The sequence below is a fragment of the Engraulis encrasicolus genome, chromosome 7, assembly GCF_034702125.1.
Source record: "Engraulis encrasicolus isolate BLACKSEA-1 chromosome 7, IST_EnEncr_1.0, whole genome shotgun sequence".
Taxonomy (NCBI): Eukaryota; Metazoa; Chordata; class Actinopteri; order Clupeiformes; family Engraulidae; genus Engraulis; species Engraulis encrasicolus.
In genome coordinates, this window is record NC_085863.1 from 54,260,063 (window position 1) to 54,283,908 (window position 23,846).

The 23,846-nt window shown below is 40.5% G+C and overlaps 2 protein-coding genes and 2 long non-coding RNA genes across 4 annotated transcripts; 1 reads left to right on the forward strand and 3 right to left on the reverse strand.

Moving 5' to 3' along the window:
• Positions 1–275: 275 nt before the first annotated feature.
• On the reverse strand, positions 276–4,707 carry LOC134452306 (uncharacterized). The gene is made up of 6 exons (XR_010035421.1): positions 4,330–4,707; positions 3,417–3,556; positions 3,214–3,302; positions 2,834–2,950; positions 1,894–1,982; positions 276–396 (listed from the first exon to the last, which is right to left on the reverse strand). It is a non-coding gene; the product is annotated as an uncharacterized LOC134452306 (long non-coding RNA).
• Positions 4,708–10,809: 6,102 nt separating this feature from the next.
• alkbh4 (alkB homolog 4, lysine demthylase) lies at positions 10,810–12,450 on the reverse strand. Its single transcript, XM_063202666.1, has 3 exons — positions 12,273–12,450; positions 11,971–12,162; positions 10,810–11,710 (listed from the first exon to the last, which is right to left on the reverse strand). The coding sequence occupies exons 1-3, from the start codon at positions 12,390–12,392 to the stop codon at positions 11,192–11,194; spliced, it is 831 nt and encodes a 276-aa protein (XP_063058736.1). The 5' UTR covers positions 12,393–12,450; the 3' UTR covers positions 10,810–11,191.
• A 2,767-nt stretch (positions 12,451–15,217) lies between these two features.
• LOC134452308 (uncharacterized) lies at positions 15,218–17,108 on the reverse strand. Its single transcript, XR_010035422.1, has 5 exons — positions 16,873–17,108; positions 16,667–16,771; positions 16,414–16,505; positions 15,814–15,896; positions 15,218–15,254 (listed from the first exon to the last, which is right to left on the reverse strand). It is a non-coding gene; the product is annotated as an uncharacterized LOC134452308 (long non-coding RNA).
• Positions 17,109–18,079: 971 nt separating this feature from the next.
• Positions 18,080–23,790, forward strand: ncf1 (neutrophil cytosolic factor 1). Its single transcript, XM_063204006.1, has 11 exons — positions 18,080–18,197; positions 18,855–18,935; positions 19,040–19,115; positions 20,006–20,171; positions 20,283–20,341; positions 20,455–20,577; positions 20,809–20,916; positions 21,032–21,149; positions 21,315–21,428; positions 22,154–22,329; positions 23,389–23,790. Exons 1-11 carry the CDS (start codon positions 18,129–18,131, stop codon positions 23,523–23,525), a joined length of 1,227 nt encoding a protein of 408 aa, XP_063060076.1. The 5' UTR covers positions 18,080–18,128; the 3' UTR covers positions 23,526–23,790.
• Positions 23,791–23,846: the final 56 nt, after the last annotated feature.

Genomic DNA, 23,846 nt, shown 5'->3' on the forward strand with positions numbered 1-23,846 from the left:
CACCACCAAAGTATTCAACATGACTGGGAAATTTGCACTTTTCATACATGAAAAGGGGGATCTTCTCCATGGTCCGCCATTTTGAATTTCCAGAAATAGACATTTTAGCTGCAAAACTCACTACACTTTGGTATTCATGCAAAAATCTAAATTAGCAGTAGACAGCACAGTTTCAATGAGCACCATAGATGCAATAACTACTCTGGCCACAATTTTACACAGTGCACCTTCAAGCAAGAGCAAACAATGTTTTTAAAAAATTAGCTGCTTACAAATTATGCATTTTAGTATTCTTTATTGTTTTGTTTCTTGTTGGGTGTGTGCCAAAGCGGTCGGCTGCCAGATCCATCTCCACATTTTTGATAGCGTTCATCTCTCCCTTGTTGCCTCTTCACACTGTAAGATATTAAAAAGCACACAAAGCAGAAGGGAAACGTTAGACTTAATGCAGATGTATGTGCAGGCACAAATTACATACGATTGTGAATGAACTGACACATACAGGTGCTGGCCAAAAAATTAGAATATCATGAAAATGTTTATTTATTTCCATAATTCCATCAATAATGTTACACTTTCATAGATTATAGATTCACGACCCACAATTTAAAACTATGCCAATAATTTGTTTATTCTTGCATATTTTTGGCTTCAAGAAACCATGAATTAAGTAACTCACAAAATTAGAAGATTGTGATGAAATCACCATTCTCTTCAGAAAAAAAGAAACGGGTCATATTGTCATATCAAATCAGTTAAAATTCTCGACTTTCTAAATAACATGTCAATGTTTAATATTTGGTTAGAAATGTAATCGCCTTAATCACGGCAATGATGTATTTAACATTTCAGTCAATGGCACACATGCTTGACAGCATCAAATGCAAATTTGTTTGTCATGGTCTCATCAGAGTCAAACAAACTAAGGATATGGGTTACTGGAACCATGTCCTCTGATCTAATGACATCAAGATAAACAAATTGGCTTTAGATGGTGTCAAACATGTGTGGTGGTAAAAAGCGATGTGTACAAAGGAAAGTGCCTCATGCTGAAAGTCAAGTATGGTAGTGGGAGTGGCATGGCTTGGGGCTGTGTGGGTGCCATCAACAGTAGGAAGCTGAATTTCACCAAAAGAAATATGCTTGTCAACATGTACTGTAACTACTGAAACAGATCATGATACTCCCTATAGGATTTCATTCGAATCTCACACACATCAATTATAGCCAGGTTCAGACTCAAAATGTAAAAGTTAAATGCAAGGCAAAGATGAAACGCACAACAATGACCTCCCTTTTAATCCCTTTAAATTTCGAGACAATTCAGGCCAACACGGCCCCTTCTCAGACACGATGATAGGCGTGTACTCAATTTTGCACCAGCATAATTTCACAAAAATGGGCAAATATGTCATTTAAGTTATACAATTGGCCTTAATTTTCTTATGTAAGCTCAAAAGATGTTGTATTTCACTTACTCTATGAGCGTTTTGGGAATAACTTGTGTGTTCAAAATGTTACTTTTCAACAAGGGTATACTCATTATTGCTGTGCACTGTATATTTGAATAATTTCTTAAAAATGTGGGAACATGGAGCAGCAGGAATAAGCTGTGGGACCAATGGGCTGTGGGAACATGACCCCGTACACAGAACATACAGTCAACCTAGCCAAGTAGACAGTAGGTATTCCATCCACTTTTCAGGCCACCACAGAACAGCATCAGGCAAGTTCTGGTTAAGTGTTGTACAACAAGTGTGTGCGTGTGTGTGTGTGTGTGTGTGTGTGTGTGTGTGTGTGTGTGTGTGAGAGAGAGAGAGAGAGTAAGTGAGAGTGAGAGAGTGTGCACACCAGCATGCATGGGCTTTAATGCATAACATAAAAACAACTTACTTAGTACATTCTGATGACGTCCGAGGGCTTCTTGAATATGTAGTGAGGCCGACCCAGCAGAGTAGAAGTCCTGTCCTTTCATTTCAGTCCTACAGCACAAAAAGAATAAATAATTATGAATAATAGTTATTGGGATTTCACTGTGAAAATATTTAGTACAATTGGCATCCATGTTTACAATTAGTTTAGTTTATTGATTTATTTCATCAGGAACCATGTGCAAAGTACATTAGTTACATAGTAAAAATAAAGATGACCTGCACCACATTATAGCTAAAAGCTAATTTCCATCTGCATTCCCTGGGCAGGTAAGAAAACATATAACACACACACACACACACACACACACACACACACACACTAAAATATGTCATATGCAAAAACTACCATATGCTCAGTGTCAAAACAGGTATGTGCAAAACTATTAGTGGTGACCAGACTGGGTACATGAAAGCCATTTCTTCACTCCAAGTGAGAATGAATAAAAGTTTGTAATGCCTTTTATGTGGGTGGGAAGGGCATTCCATTATTTAGTTGCTCTGCAAAAACAGATTGTGCAAATTTATGCTGTTACCCGGCTTGGGAGGCTACTATTTCCTCTGGTGGTAGATCTAGTTGTTCTGCTAATTTGTTCAGAGCAAGGATGGATAAAAGTTTTCAGAGGTGGTGGAGCAGAATTGTGAATCATTTTGTGCACAAGTTGCACAGCAGAATATAGAATTAGGTTGTCAAAACTGAGCAAGTAATACTTGTCCAGTATGGCACAACACAATGGTGAAATTGAGACGTCTGTCCAAAACTTTTAAGATTTCATGGTAGTCTTGTTAGCCTGAGACCAGCTTGACATACATTAGTGTAAATGAGACATTATCATGCCACTTACATATGTCTCAGCAGGATCAACAGTTAAAGAAGTTAAATTGTGAGCTCATACACTCACATGACAGTCCAAAAAGGTGTTCAGTGGCGGCTTCTTCTCTCACTTGCAGCTTTATACACATCGAGCGATGTTGATGCCAGGTCGATCAAGGAATGACTGTGCCTACTGTTTGCAATTCTACCCAAAGCAAAAAGAAAAAGAAACACAAAAAGGTTGAAAGTTTGTCATAGAAATACATAGAACATACAATAAACCTATTCAAGTAGACAGTAGGTATTCTATGCACATGCAGGCCACCAAACAACAGCATCAGGCAAGCTCTTATTGAGTGCAGTACAACAAGTGTGTGTGTGTGAGTGAGAGAGGGGGGGGGGGGGTGGGGGGGGGCGGGGGCGTGCCAGCATGCATGGGCTTTAATGCATAACATAAAAACAACTTACTTCATACATTCTGGTGGTGTCCAAGGGCTTCTTGAATAAATAGTGAGACCAACGCCGCAGAGCAGAATTCCTGTCCTTTCATTTGTGTCCTGTAGCAGAAAAAAAAGAATAAATAATTATGAATAATAGTTATTGGGATTTCACTGTGAAAATACATAGGCCTAGTACAATTGGCATTCATGTTTACAACTCTCGGCTCATACCTTCAAATGACAGTCCGAAAAGCTTTTCACTGGCGGCTTCTTCCCTCACTTGATGCAGAGGCAGCTTGCTTCATACACATCGAGTAGGCCTAATGCTGGTGTCAGGTCGATCAAGGAATGGCTGAACCTACCGTACAATTCTACCCAACCCAAAGCAAAGAGGAAAAGAAAGACAAAAAAAGTTTCAACGTTTTGCATACAACATGCATGCATGAGCTTTAATTCACAGTATTTTGATGAAGCCTAATCCATGTTATAGCCTATATCACAATTCCGTTATTAAACTAACAATACGACCATTTAGGATTTGTGTATAGGCTACAACAATCAAACTGCGTGATGTCAAATGAATTCAGCTCAAGGTGAGCTAATAGCACAACACAGAATGTTTGCTGTCGGCGGCACCACATGGATACGGTGATTATTAAGCCATCAGAAATTAATTGAAAATAATCGAACACATCATGTACATCACACTCGCACCTATACCTAGCTTTTTTTGGCGAATGTTATACAAATCACAGCGGTCCTAGTTACAGAACTACCGGTAGTAGTGCTAGTCGACTAGAAACTACCTTTGTTTCTGTCCCGTGTTGATAGGGTATGTTTGGGATGTTAGCTTCATAAAAGATTATCACCATTACTGCTAATGCCGCTAAAATTGACTCAAATAGCCCGATCGTGACACATTTTGAGTGGGTTCATCAAAAGCTTATGATGCCACAGCCCGCCAGCCACAAAGACAGCAGCAAGTTAGCGCGATGCTGCGGTGTTATGATTCAGTGCTCGGCCAAGCCATTTCACGACACAACAGAGGAATTAACTCACTGGACCAAAACGCTGAAATAGTAGTGGCGACGGCGTGTGAGTGTATTTTACTTCTACCATAGTATTAAGTTAAATAATTACTTACCATCATTGAATGATCAAGTCACGACAGTGCAGTGTTGGACGAGACGCGACACAGGCGGATAGTTGAGTTCAGCTGAGGTAAACTGAAGAACGGTCTCTCTCTCTGAGGGTTCCAAAGTGACAGTTGGGGAACAAATTCAGTTTTCGCGCGTCCGGATTGCTTTATGTGGCCCGCACCCGCCACGCGCCTTCAAATCGGACTGAATTATTTTATTATGGCGCGTCCGGATTGCTTATCTGGCCCGCCTCCGCCAGGAGCCTTCAAAACTGACTGTCAAACTACTGGTCCGGATCGGAGCTGCCGCTGATCGGCAAAATGACTGTGACTGCTATGCGGATCTGCTGACTTGAAAACGGACCCGGCCCAAATCTAATTGCTGTCTGGGTTGGATATCGGGGCTATACACATTTTTGCACGTGTAGAGAGAAGAGTTCATCCAGGCACTCCAAAATAAGGTGTCCAAACGGGAAGTTACATTAAAAAGCCTTTAATGGTACTGGGCTGGGGTTACATTAAAAAGCCGACATGTTTCGACCTCACCAGGTCTTCATCAGGGCTAGGTTCGAACCTAATAATAATAATAATAATAATCTGTAGCTACTTTTGGTGGGATTGACTATAGAGCCTGAATTATGCTATTCTCTGACCTATCCAGGCGATACATAAAACTGGACATCAGCTGTCTTAAGAGTGCCTCAAAGGTTGGCACTCTATTGGACACAAACAGCTGACTAGCACTGTGCCACCTAGGGACCCTAAGCAACAGCCTCATTGCATCATTGTATGCTACCTTGAGTCTATGCATACTTGTTTGCTTAAAGCAAGACCATAATTGAGCAGTGTACAATGGAGTAATGTAGGTTGTAAACAGGGAACACTTCACAGAATCAGAGCACATAGAAAACTTACGTAAAAGCATGTTTGCTTGAGCATACATTTTACAGCGCTGTCTATAAATATCTTTGTCATCTGTCCAGTTATCAGATATGACATGTCCAAGATACTTTATTTCTTCACATACAGCAAGTGGACTATCTGATAGAAGGTAGGGAAAGTTGATTTCCTATCACCAGCACTTCTAACAATCATGATATTGCTCTTCTTAGCATTATACTGTATGTCATAATCAGAGCCATACTGAGAGCACACCTTCAGCATCTGCTGCATCCCAGCACTATAAGGACATAGCAGAACCAGATCATCTGCATACATAAGATGATTAACAACAGTGTTACCAACAAGGCAGCCAGTTTGTACTCTATTTAACTTATCTGACAGTTCATCCATATAGACATTAAATAAAATAGGAGATAAAATCCCTCCTTGTCGCACTCCATTACTAACAGAAAAGGGAGCAGACACCACATTGTCCCATTTAACATGAAATAATTGATGGGCATACCAAAAGGCTAATATTCTCACAAGGACTTTAGGGACACCTCGATCAATCAATTTCACAAACAGTTTTTCATGGTTAATTCGATCAAAAGCTTTGGATGCATCAATAAAGCATAAAAAAAAAGTTCTGACTAGTATATTTAGATACAATCTCTTTAAGAGCAAATATACATAAGTCAGTTCCATGTTTTCTTTTGAACCCAAACTGATTATCATAAGTAAGAATATACATTTCTAACTTACCTAACAGTATTCTCTCTAGTACTTTGGACAATATACTTGCTAATGCAATGGGACGATAATTGCTGATACTATTGAGTTTACCAGTCTTATCTTTAAGCACAGGCACTAACATTACAGCCATAATAGCTTTAGGCAAGACACCATGCACCAGACAGCCAGTAAGACACATTGACAAGAGAGGACAGAGCTTGTAGCTGGCATGCTTTAGATGTTCTGCAGTAATTCCATCCATACTACAGGCTATGTTGTTATCCAGCCTGTTGATGGCTTCACTGACATCTGCTGCCTTAACTACCATGTCAGCAGGGAGACCAGAGTGTTCAAGACTAATGCTAACAGGGTTACTATTAACACAGTTAAAGATATTGCAATAGTGCTCACGCCAGATTTCAACTATTTTTCCTGGACTACTGACTCCTTCAATGTCAGCAGGTAGGGGAGTTTTACTGTTATTCGTCACTTTTACCTCTTTCCAGAAGTCAGGTTGTTAACCTGCAACTTTCTAGCTAGCGAATCAGCTCTCATTGTGTTTTCATTCTTCTTAATAAAACGAAGGGCGTATTTAAATCTAGCATTAGTGCGCTTTTTCAATTCCAGTAAGACCCTCTGCCTGGGCCTGCCAGCGTCTAGCCAGAGTCTGAAGGCCTGTCTTGCCTCGCCATATTGCTCAGCCACAAACTCATTCCACCTGGGTCTAATATATTTGTATTAGGCTTTGTGTATTTTTGTAGTTATCTATGTAAGCTGTTAGACACGTTTATTTCCCTCGGGATTAATAAAAGTACTCTACTCTACTCTGACAGATTTTTAATGCCTTTGGCCATTCAGTGGGTAAAATCTGCTACTTTTGACCTTGGAAAAAGTATGTACCACTAAATTGACGAGGGTTTTTTGATGCAGAGTAATGCCCTCATATAACTTGCAGTGTGTGTGTGTGTGTGTGTGTGTGTGTGTGTGTGCGTGCGTGCGTGCGTGCGTGCGTGCGTGCGTGCGTGCGTGCGTGCGTGCGTGCGTGCGTGCGTGCGTGTGTGTGTGTGTGTGTGTGTGTGTGTGTATGTGCGCGTGTGTGCATGCGTGCGTGCATACCTTAGCCTGGCCAAATGATGCACTGCTGTCTGGTGTGTGTGTGTGTGTGTGCATGTGTGTGCGTGTGTCCCACCCACCCACAAGCAGAGCTGATGATGTGTCAACATAATTCATGTCTCAGCACCGTCAGATATGTGAAGTGTCAAGAAAACAGGAAACCTCAATGAAATACTCCACACTTTTGGCAGGTAGGTACCATAGGTTTTTTTCTCCAAGTCTAACCAAACACAGCAATCTCTCTCTCTCTCTCTCTCTCTCTCTCTCTCTCAGCACCTTTCCTCTGCCAGAGGCCTCTGTCAACCACAAACGGAACGCAATGCTTTAGTCTAATCTACTTTATCAAAAGATATCATAGACAATCAGAGCTCATAATGGCGGGATCGGCCAACACAAGGACGTTTTTCCTGCTGGTGTCCATTGCTGGTTCACACTGCTACAAAGAGTTTCGACAACAAGGCAAGGCTCTTAAACTTTCTCCTGAATGGGGAGTTGAGGTGAACTACTCTGTGTTGTACAGGGTTCATGAAGATGGAGAGCTACTCCTGGTCAACTGTTCACAGCCACACAGCCCACAACCCGATGGCTACAACATCACATGTGACCGTGGGGTCCATGTCATGCATCACACAAAACCGGCACCATAACCCAGACGGGGCACTATAGGCTCGAGGGGTGGACATCAGGGAACATCACTCACCATTTAGACTACCAACTTATTGTCTGTGCACAGAAAATGCCTTCATTCCGTCTCAAAAAACCTACTCCTGTGTCTAGTGAGAAAGTGTTTGATGTGAGCAGTGTGGAGCTTTGTGGGTTGAACACGACTCTGGACAATGGTACTACTCTCAGGGTATACAGGTACGGTATTCTCTTGATGTTAAATGCAGTTATATATCTTCCATCCTGCCAAATAAGTGCATATGTTGCTCTCAGCAGAAATGCTAAGATGAACAATTTCCACTTTGTTCTGCCTTGAGACTTATGGATCACTTATAAAGTAGTAATTTTACCGTAATTTCTGTTTTATCTCTAGGTAACAAACATTTTCAACCACATAAAACTTGATCATGAACTTGCAACTCATGAACAAATGAAGTTATTCCAGCCTATTCCTATTTAACCTCTTCAGTATTTTAGAATTTTAAAGTTAAATGAAGTTTAAATTTAAGTTAAATGAATTATTCCAAAAAAAACTATATAATTTAATTTGGTGCTGGCTAATGTATCGATTTTGCTGAGTTTTCTCTGCAACATAATCTTTATTTCTGTCAGAACCATTTTAGTCAAGAAAAAGAAGAGAACATTCTAAATGAAATTTCTTTATTGTAAACTATGAATTTAATTTGGCAGTATGGCTCTGTTCACTTTGATCTGTGACATATAGCAATCCAAATACACAGTTCTCAGAGGCCTTTCTCTAGTGTTGGGCAATTTACACCTGTGTAACATATTGAAATATAAATCTACAGGGATGGCGGCAGTTCTCTGGTGTTGGACACCAGTTCCTCTCTGGAGCCGCTGGTGGAGGATCTGAAGGGCAGACTGCAGCTGGACCTCAACAGCTCTCACGTCACCCTGCATGGCATGAGTAGCAGAGAGCAGTTCACCTGCACGATTTGGAAAGAGGACCAATGCCTGTCTTATAGAAATGCACTAGGGAATTATGTAAGACGTCTCTTCTCCCACAAGGGAAAGAATGTGACCCTTCCCTGCATTTCAAATGGCACGATGACCATCAATAGAAAAGTGTTTTGGACAAGAAAGGCTGTAATTAATGGAGCCGGCCCAAAGGGCCCAGAGGTGCCTATGGTCGTCATATATAATACGAGCAGCCCACAGGAAGTGATGTATATGCTGAATGGCAGCCAGTCTGGGAACTACTCCCTCATCATCCCTGATGTGTTCAAACAGCACTCTGGGAAATATGAATGTAAGAATGGGACTGACAATAACAGACTCACCATCATATATATCTCTGTGTGTCCTCAGCGTGTCCCCTTGAATGTGATGTTTTCTCATGGAGAACGTGTCTCTATGCCCTTAACTGTCAATGACACTGATGGTACAGAGTCACACATCTACTGGTACCGTAAGAAAGACCTGCAGTCAGAGGAAGACATGCTTTACTCTAGCATTGACGTTGTGCAGATGGCGGGACAGTTGAGAGGTCGAGCAATTGTGAACAGACACAATTACACTCTGACAATCTCCAATCTCACAGCAGAGGACAGCGCAGTGTTCACATGGAGAAGTTTTCCTGTTGATATGTGGGATTGTTGTATGGAGGGCAGCATCCGCCTTGTGTACAGGGATCCGTTTGGAGTGAGCTCTCCCTTCTATTGGGCATACAGTCTGCTGCTGGGTGCTGTGCTGCTGGGGCTGGTAGCTGGTGTGGTCTGGGTGAATATGAGGAGCAGCAGAGAGCCGACCTCTGGACCTCAGAGCAGACAGGGGCAGCAGAGTGGAGATGAAGACCTCTAGGTTAACATGGAGGAGGCCAAAGACAGTGTCTGAAGTGAACTCAACATTCTTTCTCCTGTGTGTGTCTGCGTGCGTGTGTGTGTGTGTGTGCACTTGCCATCTATGTGTCCTCTATGTTCATGTTGTTTTTCATCTCTCATTATTCATTCTTTGGAGCCCATTTTTTTTTTTAGAACTTTTAAAGCATTTATCTGTATGGTTTAAATTGAAATTATGTGATATATTTTGAATAGGACCCCAGGAAGTAGTTAACTGCTATGGCACAAGCTAATAGGGATCCTTGAATAAAATCAAATAAAATAATCAATTTATGTCTGCTTGTTTAGCTATGTAAATAGGACCATATTTTAACTTTTTGAATGTGGTTGTAAAGGTTTGTTTCCTGTTTACTCTGCCTTCTGAAGGGCATATGCCTAGCCTATACCACTTTTAGAACATTTTGAATGCTTTGCTTTTGTTAAGACCAGAAAAACTGCTTATGTTTTTGCATAACTGTAAACAAAGACAGTGGCACTGTCTTCCATTGATGTAAAGGTACACTCTGCAGGAAATGGTAAAAAAAGGTACTGCAACTATGCTGCTCATTGAAACTGGGTTGCCTAATTTTTTGCCAAATCTGATCTTTTCATGAAAGTTTATTAACCCTCTGAGGTCCGAGTGCCCTTCAGAGGGCAATGTGTCTCCAAAAACAAATCTGAAGCTCTGCGAGTTTTTGTCATTGAAACACCAAGTCACACGATTAGAAACCTCAGACCTTCCAGGTCCCAAATATATATATATGAAATGAAAATACTTGAAAATGTTAGAGTGGTGCAAGCAGCCTAAAAGCCTCTGAAAAGCCTTAGACCTCAGAGGGTTAAGTAATAAACTAATATTTTTAGTATGGCCCAAGTTAAGTAGTCCTTTTAGCAGCTAAAAGTAGTTATTTCTGGAAATTCAAAATGGCGGACCATGGAGAAGACCCCCCTTTTCATGCATGAAAAATTATTCCCCCCCCCAGTCATAATTAATACATAGAATTTGAAGATGGTGGTGAGTATTCATGAAAGAGGTAACATTAGTGAATGGGTAGCATGAATTCTGGAAATAAACAACTAAAAACCTTACATAGGGTACCTTTAACACCATCATCGCAAGTTAACACACCACTGTGGATTAAACATGCAGGCCTGTCCAAAAAGCCACTTTCAAATTGCTAAAACCTATTTGCAAGAATCAATTTCACCCCTGGGTATTATTTAAAACAGAAAGGGATTTAAAAAAACATCTACATTTCAGATTACCATTTTATTATAAAATAATTGCAAGTGAAATGTGCAAACAATCAAGACTGAAAGGCCTTCAGAATAAAAAAAATCTTGTGATTTAAAATATGGTCTGCTGCCAACAACTCAGTAAGTGTAAGTCTAACAGTAAGTCTGGGGACAACTAATGATAATAGGCTTGGAAAGGTCCCAACAAGATAAGCCAGTAGCAAGCCAGCCAATATAGCCTGAACCACTGCAAATGATGCAGACAGACAATATATTAGCAGGTTTACCAATTTTGTGTGGGTTAATTTAGCCGGGTTTATCTGTAGATTAACTTAACCATATTCTTGGAATACCCCCTAAACTACATCGGACCCAGAGTTTCATGGTGGTAGCATCAGCCATCACAGTGGAACCCCACGAAAAGTTAATGCAACGTCCAATAGCTGTGTGCCCATTTCTGCCTGTTCTCCACCCGGCAGAAACTCAGCAGAAAGTTCCCTGAATGTGCTGCACACTCTACGGCTGTGAATGTCCTTTCTGTGGATGGCATGCTTCCACCTGTGTCTTGCTTCGCCGTAGAGCACCACCAAAGACCTACGACAGAGATGGACGTTAACCCTGACTTCCCCTTGATCAAACTGTCCGCATCCTTCATCCAGGCTCATTGTGAGAATAGTGTCCGAGAGCAAGTTGATGGTCACTAGCCGCTCTCCCCATAGCCAGCTGTCATCAAGATGAGGATCTATGGCAGACCCTCTCTGGGGATTGTAATCCAAATTGCACTGTTCTACTGGCTTAAATCCACTGAGTTGCGGTTCTTCATTCATCCTGGAGACCAGCTTTTCACTTATCGAGGGGAGGCCGCAAAAGCCTCCAATGCGCACACGCCTCTTCTTGAAGTTCACTTTGGGACCAAAATCCTAGGGAATCAATTGATGGGACAGCAGTGTGACATATCAGTATAAAACGACATTTGGTCTCATTCACATCACATACAATATTTGAAAAAACAGTAAAATTCATAGCATACTCTATTGCAGCAAGTTGTGGATACCTTGCTCAGGTGCGGTGGTAAAACTCTATATGCAACCACTAAAACCACCAGCTCCATGTATGTATCAATAATTAAAAAAAAAACACGAATTTGACTGCTGACAATTACATAGTAAAAACACCAAACCTGTTTCCTTCGTCCTGACTGTGACTCTCTCCAAACGTGTTCATCCATTTTAGTCACCAGTTCATTCTCCTCTTCCTCAGTAACAAAGTTTTCCCATAACAACACTCCAGGGAAAGGAAAAGATTCTTCAACCCCATCAACATATCTGACCGCTCTTCTTGATGACAGGTTGTATTCAAAATCTTGTGACAGCTGCTCAAAGACATGACACAAAAATAAACACGGTTTCTGTTAGTACAAGAACGTAACTGCCAACACAAGATAGCAGACAGTAAAACGTAAGTCACGAATAAAGAAATTACCTTTGGAGTTTCTTTACCAGTAAAATTAATTTCAGTATTTAATTTCTCACAGATCAGACATGACCTTATGCCTTTACAACCACACACAAGACTACTTTGTATCTCTCCCTGTGAGGCCATTTGACACTTCACGTTCGGTGTGAAATCATTCTTCTGCAACACTAAAATAGCTCCCCGTAGAAACGACTGCAACTTAACGTTGGTTCCGCCGGTGAAATAGGGCCTAGTGCACGAGCAGAGAGAATAAGCAAAGAAAGTAGATCCAGTATTTTTGGAATAAGTCTACTCTCTTAGAATATCTGGTATAAGGCTACTCAGTTCAGTTTCCTGTGACAGGAGGCCTATAGTATTTCCATCTAATCTCATAACGTACTTGCTCAAACTATCAAAACCTACGAATACAATGCTATTTTCATGGTCAGCCAGTCTTTCACACAAGCAGCATCCTATAAAAACAAAGCTGATATTTTAAAATGAATGACTTCAGGAAGTAAGATATATCTGTATCTATGTTTTTTTTGTTTTGTTTTGCTTGTTGTTGTTTTTTCTGCTTCTTCTTTTTACTGTGTTGTGGTGTTTTTATGTGATATGAATCCCATTGGACCTGGAATAAGGAACTGAATTGAACTGAATTGAATAAGAGTATTTAAAAAAAAATTGGCTGGACTAAAGTTTGTAACATTGTAAATCTATTTACAAAAAACCTTTGTTTATGACTATCACTGCTTTGACCTCAGGCTCATGTTCACCACATGCTTTTCACAAGATATTAACAAGCCTATTGTTACATAAACATGGCACACATGAGAATGGAGAAAGGGGAAACTGGGGGATGTCCGAATGGAGTTGCAACATAGGTAACACATTCAAACAGATAAACAAGCCAACATCAACCCCAGTAGACTGTGGGTGTCTTAAAAATGAAAGAGAAAAACGGGAGTTAGGGGATGTTTTAGCCCAAATGTGTCTATCCCAGACAGCACACTTATGTCTTGCCAACGTCGGCAAGATGTATTTTTTCCGATGTAAAATACATCGGCACGACGTCTATAGAAGAGCGTTTGCTCATCGGCAAGATGTTGGGCAGACGTGCGGCAAAAGAGCGGCATCCGATGGAATGCCTACGTTTTACCGATGCATTGGCTATCCCGACGTCTGCCCAGCATCTGGCCGATGAGCTGCCGCTCTTTCAAAGACGTCTTGCCGATGCATTTATTTACATGCATCTCGCCGACGTTTAGCCGCCTTATATCCACCCATGAGCCAACATTTACCCGATTTAATTACGACCTACTCGACGTACCCCATCTGCGCGAGGAAAGCATCCTGACGTCTCGAGGAACAGCTGATTTTAGGTTGCAGTTATGAACCTAGCATGCTAGAAAATCAGCTCTTTCCATAAACAAAAAGACGTCTGAATGTTCTCACCGCTGCAGTGGAATTCCGCCTTATTTGAGGTCTTCCTGATCAGTGCTTATCCCATATGCCTCACCAATGAAAACACAAGAAATCATAGACGTTTTTCCATTTATTTTTTCCACAATTAAGCAAAGTGTCCATCGTTGAATCATTCCTGCAGGAGAAAAAAAAATCTGTGAACATGGGCTGGATGTGAAAGTCACCCTTTACATGAGAACATACCCTACAGTTTAGGCTATGACTTTGACATGTCAAAAGTTTACAACTATTTATTGACAACAGTTTTTGTAAGCAGGATTTCACCTTCTACTGTATGTAGCCTAAGTCCTGCCTGTGGATGAAAAGTCTATCATCTATATTGACCCTTTCAATTTAAAAGTGTACTCGCTACTCTGTGGTATTTCCTATACAGTCATGGATAAGTGGGGCAGTCATTGGTAAGCGGTTAGGGTGTCCTGTAGCCCAGGGCTGAACAACCCAAAGGTTGCTGGTTCATCTCCCAGCCCGCCAGGTTGGTGGAGGGAGTAATTAACCAGTGCTGTCTCCTCCATCCTCCATGACTGAGGTACCCCAAGCATGGTACCTTCCCACCACACTGCAACATACTGTTCCCTTGGGATGCCAATGTAGGCTGCACCCTTGCACAGGTGAGGCATAAAATGCAATTTCGTTGTGTGCAGTGCATACTTGTGTGCTGTGTCACAATGGCAAAGGTGGGCTTTCACTTATATACACCTAGAGATTTTTTCCCCTGAGTCCAATGTTTTTAAACAGTTGAAACATGAACATTTCCAGTCAATATTTACAATGGAATAGCAGACCTCTGTGTCATATTCCCAAGGAATGGTAGCATCGCCTGTGCTGTGCTGAGTCAAAGTTCATAAACCTACTGGTTGTGTTTTCCCTGCCCATTCACTACTTTGATGGCCTGCAATTTATTCAGATGTGTTCTACAACTTTTTGATGAAACTTACATTTTACATTTGATACCACAAACTAGGCTTACTTGTTGTGCTGTGTGGATTTTTGTTGAGCAGGGATCTCACTTACCAATCAGCATGTTTTCCTCTTGTTACCAGCATCAGCATGAACCTGGATGGACACCTGTGCACTTAAAGGGACAGTTTGGTCAATTTCAACATGCAGTTGTATTGCTCACGCTACCCTTGACTTGTCAGTACCTGGTGATGCCACATTTTTCGGCTCAGCCCTTTCCGAGATATGAGCAATTCTAATGGGGGCAGCGTTTGTTTACATTTTTAAAAAATGAAACATAGGCCAACTCCAAATATTTTCCCAAAAGGTACTGCTGTTTGCTAGTTGTCTGCTGATGTTTTATAACCTTTTGGATGTTTTTGGGAATAAATAAAAATGTTTTTTTGAAATGTAAACAAAGAGCTGCCCCCATTACAATGACCAGGATCTCGGAAACGGCTGAAGAAGAAGAAAAAAAAATCTCAGGCACTGACAAGTCCAGGGTAGTGTGAGCATTACAACTGCATGTTGAAATTGACCAAACTGTCCCTTTAACCATATGTGAACTCTGTGGGCAAGTGTAGAAGCCTGGCAAATAAAGACAGGAATAGTTGGTCTCAGTATCACTGCACAACTACATTCAGAATGTAATATGTTGGTTTAGTTGATTTCTGTCCATCACAATTTAATATTATGGTTTACATTTAGACATATAACTTTTAGGCATTAACAATGTCATATTTGGTAAGGACATGTACAAGGGATGTAGGCTGTACAGCAGGGGTGGGCAACTTTCATTGTAAGGTGGGCTAACATTTTTAATTACCACAATCGGTGGGCCACATCACCACGCACTTGAGAGAATTTACAAAAGGATACTTCACTTTTTCTTTATTTATACCTGAATGCTTACACTATTGATTTCTAGGGGTTTAAAAACTGTCCTTTTTCTTTTTTTTTAAAAAAGTGAGAAGTTGGGCTGCATTTGGCGCCCGAGCCTCCAGTTGCCCATCCCTGCTGTACAGTATACTAACAGAAAGGCTCTCATAGTATTTCAAATAATGGTATATATAAAAACTGGTTATAATAGGTACAGTGCAGCATAAACAGGGTTGAGGGGGTGGTTTTTTTATTTTGTTATACCTACCGAGTAGTTTAGCCAATGTCTGTGTGACACGTTCATGCTGCCACCTCCACAGCATCCTCTTCACAACCGCAGGGGCAAAACACCTGAAAACATAATAATGTAATCCTTTTTCAGTCAAAGATATAGACTAGAAAATGAGTGACAGCATCACAATCAGTTTGTATACAAGTGTAGTGGACCCCCCCATTTTTGTCTTTTTGTTATTCCTTTATTCTCATTCCCTGTCTTTTTGTTGTCCTGTCAGAAGTTGTCTTTTAGTTTCATTATGCTGTTGCACGTTTTCGCCAATAGATGGCATCATAGGACCAGCAATGAGTGCAGAAGCCCTCCCTGGTGCAGTAGCCAGTGACTTCGGTCACATAAGAAGAACGAAACGTGGAAGTGACAGGCTTTGTTTATGATACAGAAGGCAGCGGTGTCAGCTGTACAGTTATGCTGAGGCAAATGTAAATAAACAACAAACTCAGCGAAACTCTACACACTTGAGGACCTTATTCATTAAGTGTGCAACATAAGCATTCACGCAATAATGCCACCAGGTCACATTTAAGATTTAACTAAGAGTATTTTGTTATGGATCTTATGTAGGGATAGACTTACCATTTTTTCTTGTTATGGCTTATCTGGCATATTCCCAAGAGAAGGCTGAAGGTCCCTGTCTGTTGATCTGATTTTGACTTGTGGTGAATTGACTGTGAAAACGAGAGCAACACATTGCAGTGAAAGCTATGAACTCAGGAGTTACTTATAGTAAGGGCTATGAATGTGATGCAATATTATTGTATCTCACTTCACGTAGTGTGTGTTTCCTGTGCATTGCAAGTTCAACAAAGATAATCGTTGTGTTACATACCGTAGTCTATTTTGTAATGTCCTTTCAATCAGTCATCATGGGCAGGGCTAGACAAGAATCAACAGCCACACTCCAGCAGGAAACTTGATTACGGGAGTAGTATGCCTACAAGTATATTACAATAGAAAGCGCTGTTAGACTACACACGACCTACATACAATGTGACATCTCAAAACTATAACTTGTAAAACCAAACAAAAACTCACCTGGTTGCTGGGTACGTTTGACACGTTAGCTAACTTGCTAACGGTAAGGGAAAGTGAGGTCGGATATCGATTAGAAACTCGACGTGGAGGTCCTTCGAGACAGCATTACAGGTGGAGAGATTTATTTCAGCAACCTAATTAAATGTTTAATCAAGCCTGACTTGTAATGTTGAAACCTACATTTCAACAGAAATAATGTTAATGCCGTCTTACTAAAAACGATTGAGGTGGCTACTGCTGCGACGTCCAGTAAACAGAAAATGTTCGTTCCCTTGACAACAGAAATAATTTCAAACAGGACTCGCGCTGCTCAGGTTGCAAGCAAGCAGGCGCTGGCTTTTGGTTTTGGGGTCTTCAAATGATCTGCAAAGCGTCGCGTTGCCGATGGTCGGGGTTAGGTTGGCAAACCATCGGCAAACTGTGTTTGGGACACTTATAAGTTTGTAAGTTCCTCTTGGTGGGTTTAAAAAAATTTGGTATGTCGACACACATTACAAAACAATGCTGAAACCTCAGCATAGGTGACAGGGGTTAGGCTATAAATCAGAAGTTAAAATTGAGGAAGGTCTTTAAAAGCATGCTTGTTATATGAGTTGAGTTAAATGAGTTATCAGAATGAAACTGATTCAATTTAAATAGCCACTGAAGGTGAATAGGATATGAATAAGAAGAAGAATTCTCATTTCTCTTAGAAGTCAATGCCTGTGGTCAAAGGGCTGTGGTTGTATTAAATGTCATGCCTCCTATGATCTGTAGGCTATATATAGGCTACTATGATCTGTATAGGCTATAATACTTGCCACCTTATTGTAAAAAGTTACTAATTGTAAACGTTCGTATGAAGTGTATTTTTTATATTTTACAAAGTGCTAAAATGCAGTCTCAATCAAGCCATATATACATTTTCTTGGCCAATGGGACTTGTTTGATTGTGTATGAACACGTGGCTTTGGGAATGTCTCAGATTAATGTCACTAGGGTATCACATACAAAATCCAAACATGACAAAAAAAATGACTAATTCTCGACCCATCCATGTCAAGTTCTCTGTCTGACACGTCTACACGCCCACAATATTTTGAAAGCAGCTGAAAGTGATGTTACTTCATGTTTGAGGAAGTGTGCGTGAAGACCAATGACACTAGACTACTTGTGTAAGATGTGACATTCTAAGGGAAATCCCAGGCATTATAAAGCCTTCGCTGGCTGGGCTTCAGACAGTTTTGACCTCTGAGGTGCATGACTTAGGCTACAACATGGAGCAGAACATTCGCCATGTGGAACTTCTGGGCTTCGAGAAAAGATTTTTCCCCAGTCAACACTATGTAAGTCCCTAACAACTATTTACTCCATGAAGCATGACTCATTTAATAAAAAGTAAAATGTGTATGCTTTTATGTTACTTGTTAGCAAAGTCATCTTTTCATCTTTACTTGCATACATTATAAATGTAAAAGCTTCACCACATTGGATTATTTTTAAGTTGACTCTACAGATGATTTTTTACATTTTCACAGTAACACATTAAGTTTGCATGGACCACTGTTGACCAAAACAATGAAATACAACCATCATTTGTCAGCAAACCAGAAAAGGGATATGTTAGTGGGATTAAAATCATGCATAAAAAGTGGAGATATCAAAACCAGAAGGGGGAACAATCCCCTCCAACCCCCCCTACAAATCGCACCCACCATGTCTGTATTCCATGCATGTTTGCAACTTCATGCCTATGTTTACATGATGGTTTTAATTCCAAATTAATAATTTAGAATTAAATGGTTCCGTTGAGTTTACATTGCACTTTCATTTAATTCCGAATTGTGAAGTGTTTACATGAGTGTTTACATGAGTGTTTACAACGTTATACGTTACAAGTGTTTACATTTTCAAAGGGAAATAAAGTTTTACTTTGAATTAAATTGGGTTAATTTGGAATTAAATCTCCCATACCATAACTGAGGCAAATGACTTTGTTGCAGGTATACATGCTGTTAGTGAAGTGGAGTGACCAGTCTGAAAAACTAATCTACAGACGGTATCCAGAGATACATGCCTTTCATGTAAGTTAGCAGCATATGTTAAGATCATCAATTGCCTTCAACACAAAAGTATATAACTAATTAAATTGACAGAATATAACACAGGTGACGTTTTGATGTTTCAGAAATGCCTTAAAGAGATGTTTCCAATCGAAGCAGGGGAGATTGATGCAAAGGATCGTACAATACCCACATTACCAGGTAACATAAAACGCATTGATTGAACAGCTGCGATTCAGTAAGACATTCTGTTGTAGTTCTGTGGTTTTTACGATCATAGAGGAGACACCTGTTGCCTGGTATCTATATCTTGAGAAAAGGAAAGAGAAACGCCTAGCTCTATTACAGCAGATTATTTTTAAAAAAAAAAGTAAATTCAAAGCTTATGAAATATTTATATCTATTGAGTAGTCAATGCAATGCATGCTATTGCGAAATAGGACAGAACACCTTTTATTTATTCCATTTTACACACCTGGCATTTTCACTTCTCCAATTTTCTCTAAAATTAGAGGCATACCAAGATGAACAGAGAATGAGCAGTACTGTTTTTGGATAACAAAGCTTTCCATGCCTTTATGTTTTTTCTCGGAATGTGTCAGCTGGGGTAGCTTCTAGAAAAAGAGAAGTGATATCTGGCCAGAAAAAAAACAAAACAAAACAAAAAGACCACATCTTAGAAATAAGAGCTTGCAAAACAGCTCATCATTTTCGAAGCATGTGCACACACATTCTTAACACATTACAATACATTGCACTTATTTAATGCCACCAACAACCTCTAAGAATTCATTATATCAATTTACACTTTTCATCATGAATAGGTGGATCATTTAGGTGTCCGCCATTTACAGTAATTAGACATCTTAGGCCACAAAAGGCATTGTACTTTGGTCATACCTACAAGAAATATTAGTTTATCACTTGGTAAATATTGATGGAAAGTTGTGAATGGTCAGCATACATTTTGAAATTAAATGACAAAAAAAGACATACTGGACCTTTAAGTAATGAACTTACTGAATTAATCAGTGAGTTCAAGTAATGAAGTAACTTAATTCAAATAATGAATTAACTGTTCATATCTACAGCCCCAAAGTGGTTGGACAGCCTCAAGAACACAGAGACGAGGCAGAGCACCTTGGCTGAGTACTGCACTGCCCTCATCAACCTCCCAGCCAAAATCTCACAGTGTCAGCTGGTGCGATCTTTCTTCAAAGTCAGGCCAGAGGATGAGACTCCTCCTGTATCACACCCGTATGCACATCTTTCTGTTTTTATTACACATTTTATTTTATTTGATTATCCACTGACCTGGCAACTGGGTCCTACAATGTATTATTTAGTAATTATTACATTCTAACGCAGGGTGAAAAGAAACGAAACCTATGTGATGCCAAAGGGTCGTCCAAGAAGTAACACCTCTGGTAGGATCTCAATATTGATTGCGCTCTTTTGGAATATTGCCATGCGTTTTTATGCCATTCTCTGAGCGTTTACTGCTTTTGTGATGTCTAAATGTCATTCATCATGTGTTTAGAGATTACTGGGCCAATAATGCTAGAGAGCTACCGTGCGATTGCTGACTTCAAGAAAAGCTCCCAATATGAACTCAACCTGAGGGCTGGAGACCTGGTGGACATAGTGGAGAAATGTCCAAATGGTACGTACTGGTTGTCAATTTACTATTTACATTTCAAAACACATCCATAGAAATATGAAAGTAGCCTATAAATGCAGTGAAATTTGAAAACTGTAGATATACTATAGATATACTATTACACTGGGAACTCTAGATATACTATAACACTGACACACTATGTTTACATATCAAAAACAGAGTGTGATAAATGTATATTATTTTAAAAATACCTCATGTGTTGCTGTATTGCAGGCTGGTGGTTCTGCAACTGTGAGGCCCAGCGTGGCTGGGTGCCGGCCTCCTACCTGGAGCCCCTAGATGGGCCTGAGGAAGCGGAGGAGCCGGACCCAGACTATGCAGGTGTGTCCGCTATAGACATAGAAAATAAAAACACAAACAGAAAAAAAATGTCAAAATGTTGTCACTATTTGTAATAGACAAGGACTGTCATTAAACTCACTGTTTAACTCTACAGGGGAGCTCTACATAACCACGAAAGCTTATAAGGGAGCAGAGGAGGACGAGCTCACCCTCGAGTCCGGAGAGATCATTGAGGTGATCCACAAACTTCTGGATGGGTGGTGGGTGATCAGGTAATGTCTGGTTTCAAGTGTACGTATCTAAAAGAAAATGTGAATAGGATTTATTAAGTAATTTAGTATGAAGAAAATGTGTGTATTTACTCAGAAAACATTAATTTTCAGCTCTACTGATACATATTTTTTCTATTGTTCAATTTAATATTGCTTGATGAACAGGAAAGGTTTGGAGACAGGATATTACCCATCCATGTTCTTGCATAAGACGGAGGAGGGGAAAGAAACAGAATCTGAGAAGTGTTTAGTTCAGCGGAAGACACCACCACCCCGGAGGTAACTGTACATTACAAACTACTTTTCAAGGAACAGCCTCATTTCAAGAAATTGCTCATATGTAGTTAACCCCTAGTAACATATGAGAATACATATGATTTCTCATACATAGGATTTTCTCAACGTGTTTGCAACACCTAGTTTGACAGTATGACCATATTAAGCGTAGCAATGCAAGCCTATGGTACCAAACAAAGCATCATCAAATGTACTTACAAACCACTTTAAAATGAATGTGAAATTCACCAGAGTGCAAAACGGCTATTGAATCCTGTCCAGTGATTAAAGTTAAACATCATCATCAACAACAACAAGAGTATACATCTGCAGGGCCCTAAATTAACTTTTCCTCACCAGACAAAATGGCTAGTAGATGTTTATCACACTAGCCAAATACACACTGACTAATGGGTAAAAAGTGGCTAGTAAGTTGGTCTTCTCTACCAGCCAAAATGAAATTTCACCAGCATTTGGCAGGCTGGTGTTAATTTAGAGCCCTGTACATCTGTATACACTGTATACTGGACAGTAATGTGTTTGTTGTTGTCCTGATTCTCTTGTTAAATCTTCATTTGTTATGATGACACAGTTTTGTTTAGATGTTTTTTATTGAACAGTGGACACCAGGAAAAATACCTGTGGCATTGCCAGAGCTAATGGGGATCCTACAAATAATCAAACAACAACAATAGGTGATGAGAGAATCATCTTTTTTGCATCTGCAGATCGACCATTCGCAACATCAACAGCATCCATGCACAAGGACGGCAGAAAATCAGCCAGGACAGCTACCGCAGGAACAGCCGGCGTTACTTACAGCAGCGAGGGAGTAACTCCCCCAGGATCGGCTGGAAGAAGGCACCTGCCAAGTCCCCACTAGTGGAGAGGAAGGCACACAAAGGTATGCTTTAGTTTACATTATTACACTACACTACACTACACTACACCAAGCTGATGTTTTAATCTCATACCATTATTTTAGTAAAGGGTATTGGTTGCAGCTCCTGGAGCAATGTGGGGTATAGGGGCGTTGCTCAAGCGCACTTCAGCCATGGATGGAGCAGGGGTAAGGGTGTGATTCAAATATGTAACCCTCAGATCTAAAGACCATTAAGCCTTAGAGTTAGGTATGTACCAAATTCTGATTATTAAGTTTATGCTGAATACCGAATCCACTGCTTAAGATTTAGATGAATCCGAAACAAAATACCAAATCCTACTCTGATTATCGAAATTAAACCCCATCAACAAGGCAGAATCCGGCCAAAACCGAATCTGGGCGAATCCGAAACCGAATCTTGGATTCGTTACATCCCTGTTTAAAATGTTAATAGGCCTACTACAATTGTTGCCAACATTATCACTATGTGACATGTTTGTTTTGATCTCTATGATGGCACATCAGGGTCATATGATTACGTTTCGAACATTTTGTGGCCTACAATAAACACCTATAAATTACACAGTTTGGTTCAAAGTGTAATGTACTGGTTGCCTGGTTACCACCAGACCTAATCACAAGTGAGATTAGGGGGACCTGGGGACCTGCCTAAAGTAAATTCCGTAGGGGGCAGAATACTTGGCTATTATGACACATTGCCTTGCTTTCTGATTGGACAGAGACACAGAATGCGTGGCCATTATGACACACCCGTCCCTCTCTCTGATTGGACAGAGACAGGGACCATGATCTTGTCCGTTATGAGTCATCCTCCCCAGACTGTCTTTCAGATCGAAACGATTGTGTAGAACTAAAGGCAGTATGGGAGTTCCCAGGCTAATGTACTGGGGGTTCTGTGTTGCATTGTGCTGGGGCTCCGTACCATGGCTGGGGAAGTTGCCAAAGGGCCCCTGGGTTTGAGTCTGACTTGGGCTGTTTCACAGCCCTACAGCATCTCTTCACTGGCACTATCCAAAAAGGCAAAACCAGTACAATCCTAATTATTTTGTTTACACTTAGATAATGCCCCTAAGAGGACACCATCGGATGAGCAGAAGAAGACTCCTGCCATACCTCCACGCCCCAGTGCTGAACTCATCATGGAGCGCTGCACAGAGAACACCCGCAAGAAGATGAGCATCCGCACAGCCAGCTGAGCTGAGGCAGAAAACATTTTTGCAACATAGCTGTTCTTCCTGTGTCTATTTCCTAAAAGACAGCTGTGTATTGATGTTGTGAATTTACAGGTGTAGTGCTGGTGTTCCTTACAAGTTAGTTGCTGCATGTGTTCTGTATGTAGGCCTATTGCGTACTAAAATCTTGTTATTTGGTGTTTTTAAGTGTATTGTGTTGGTTAGGCAAATGTACTTTGATAAGCTATTTACAAACTCTTGTTCACCTCCAATAAAGTTTTACATTTCTTTTTATGGTCTCTTCTTGGCTCTTTTTTTGTGTGTGCTATTTTTGATGTTCTTCAT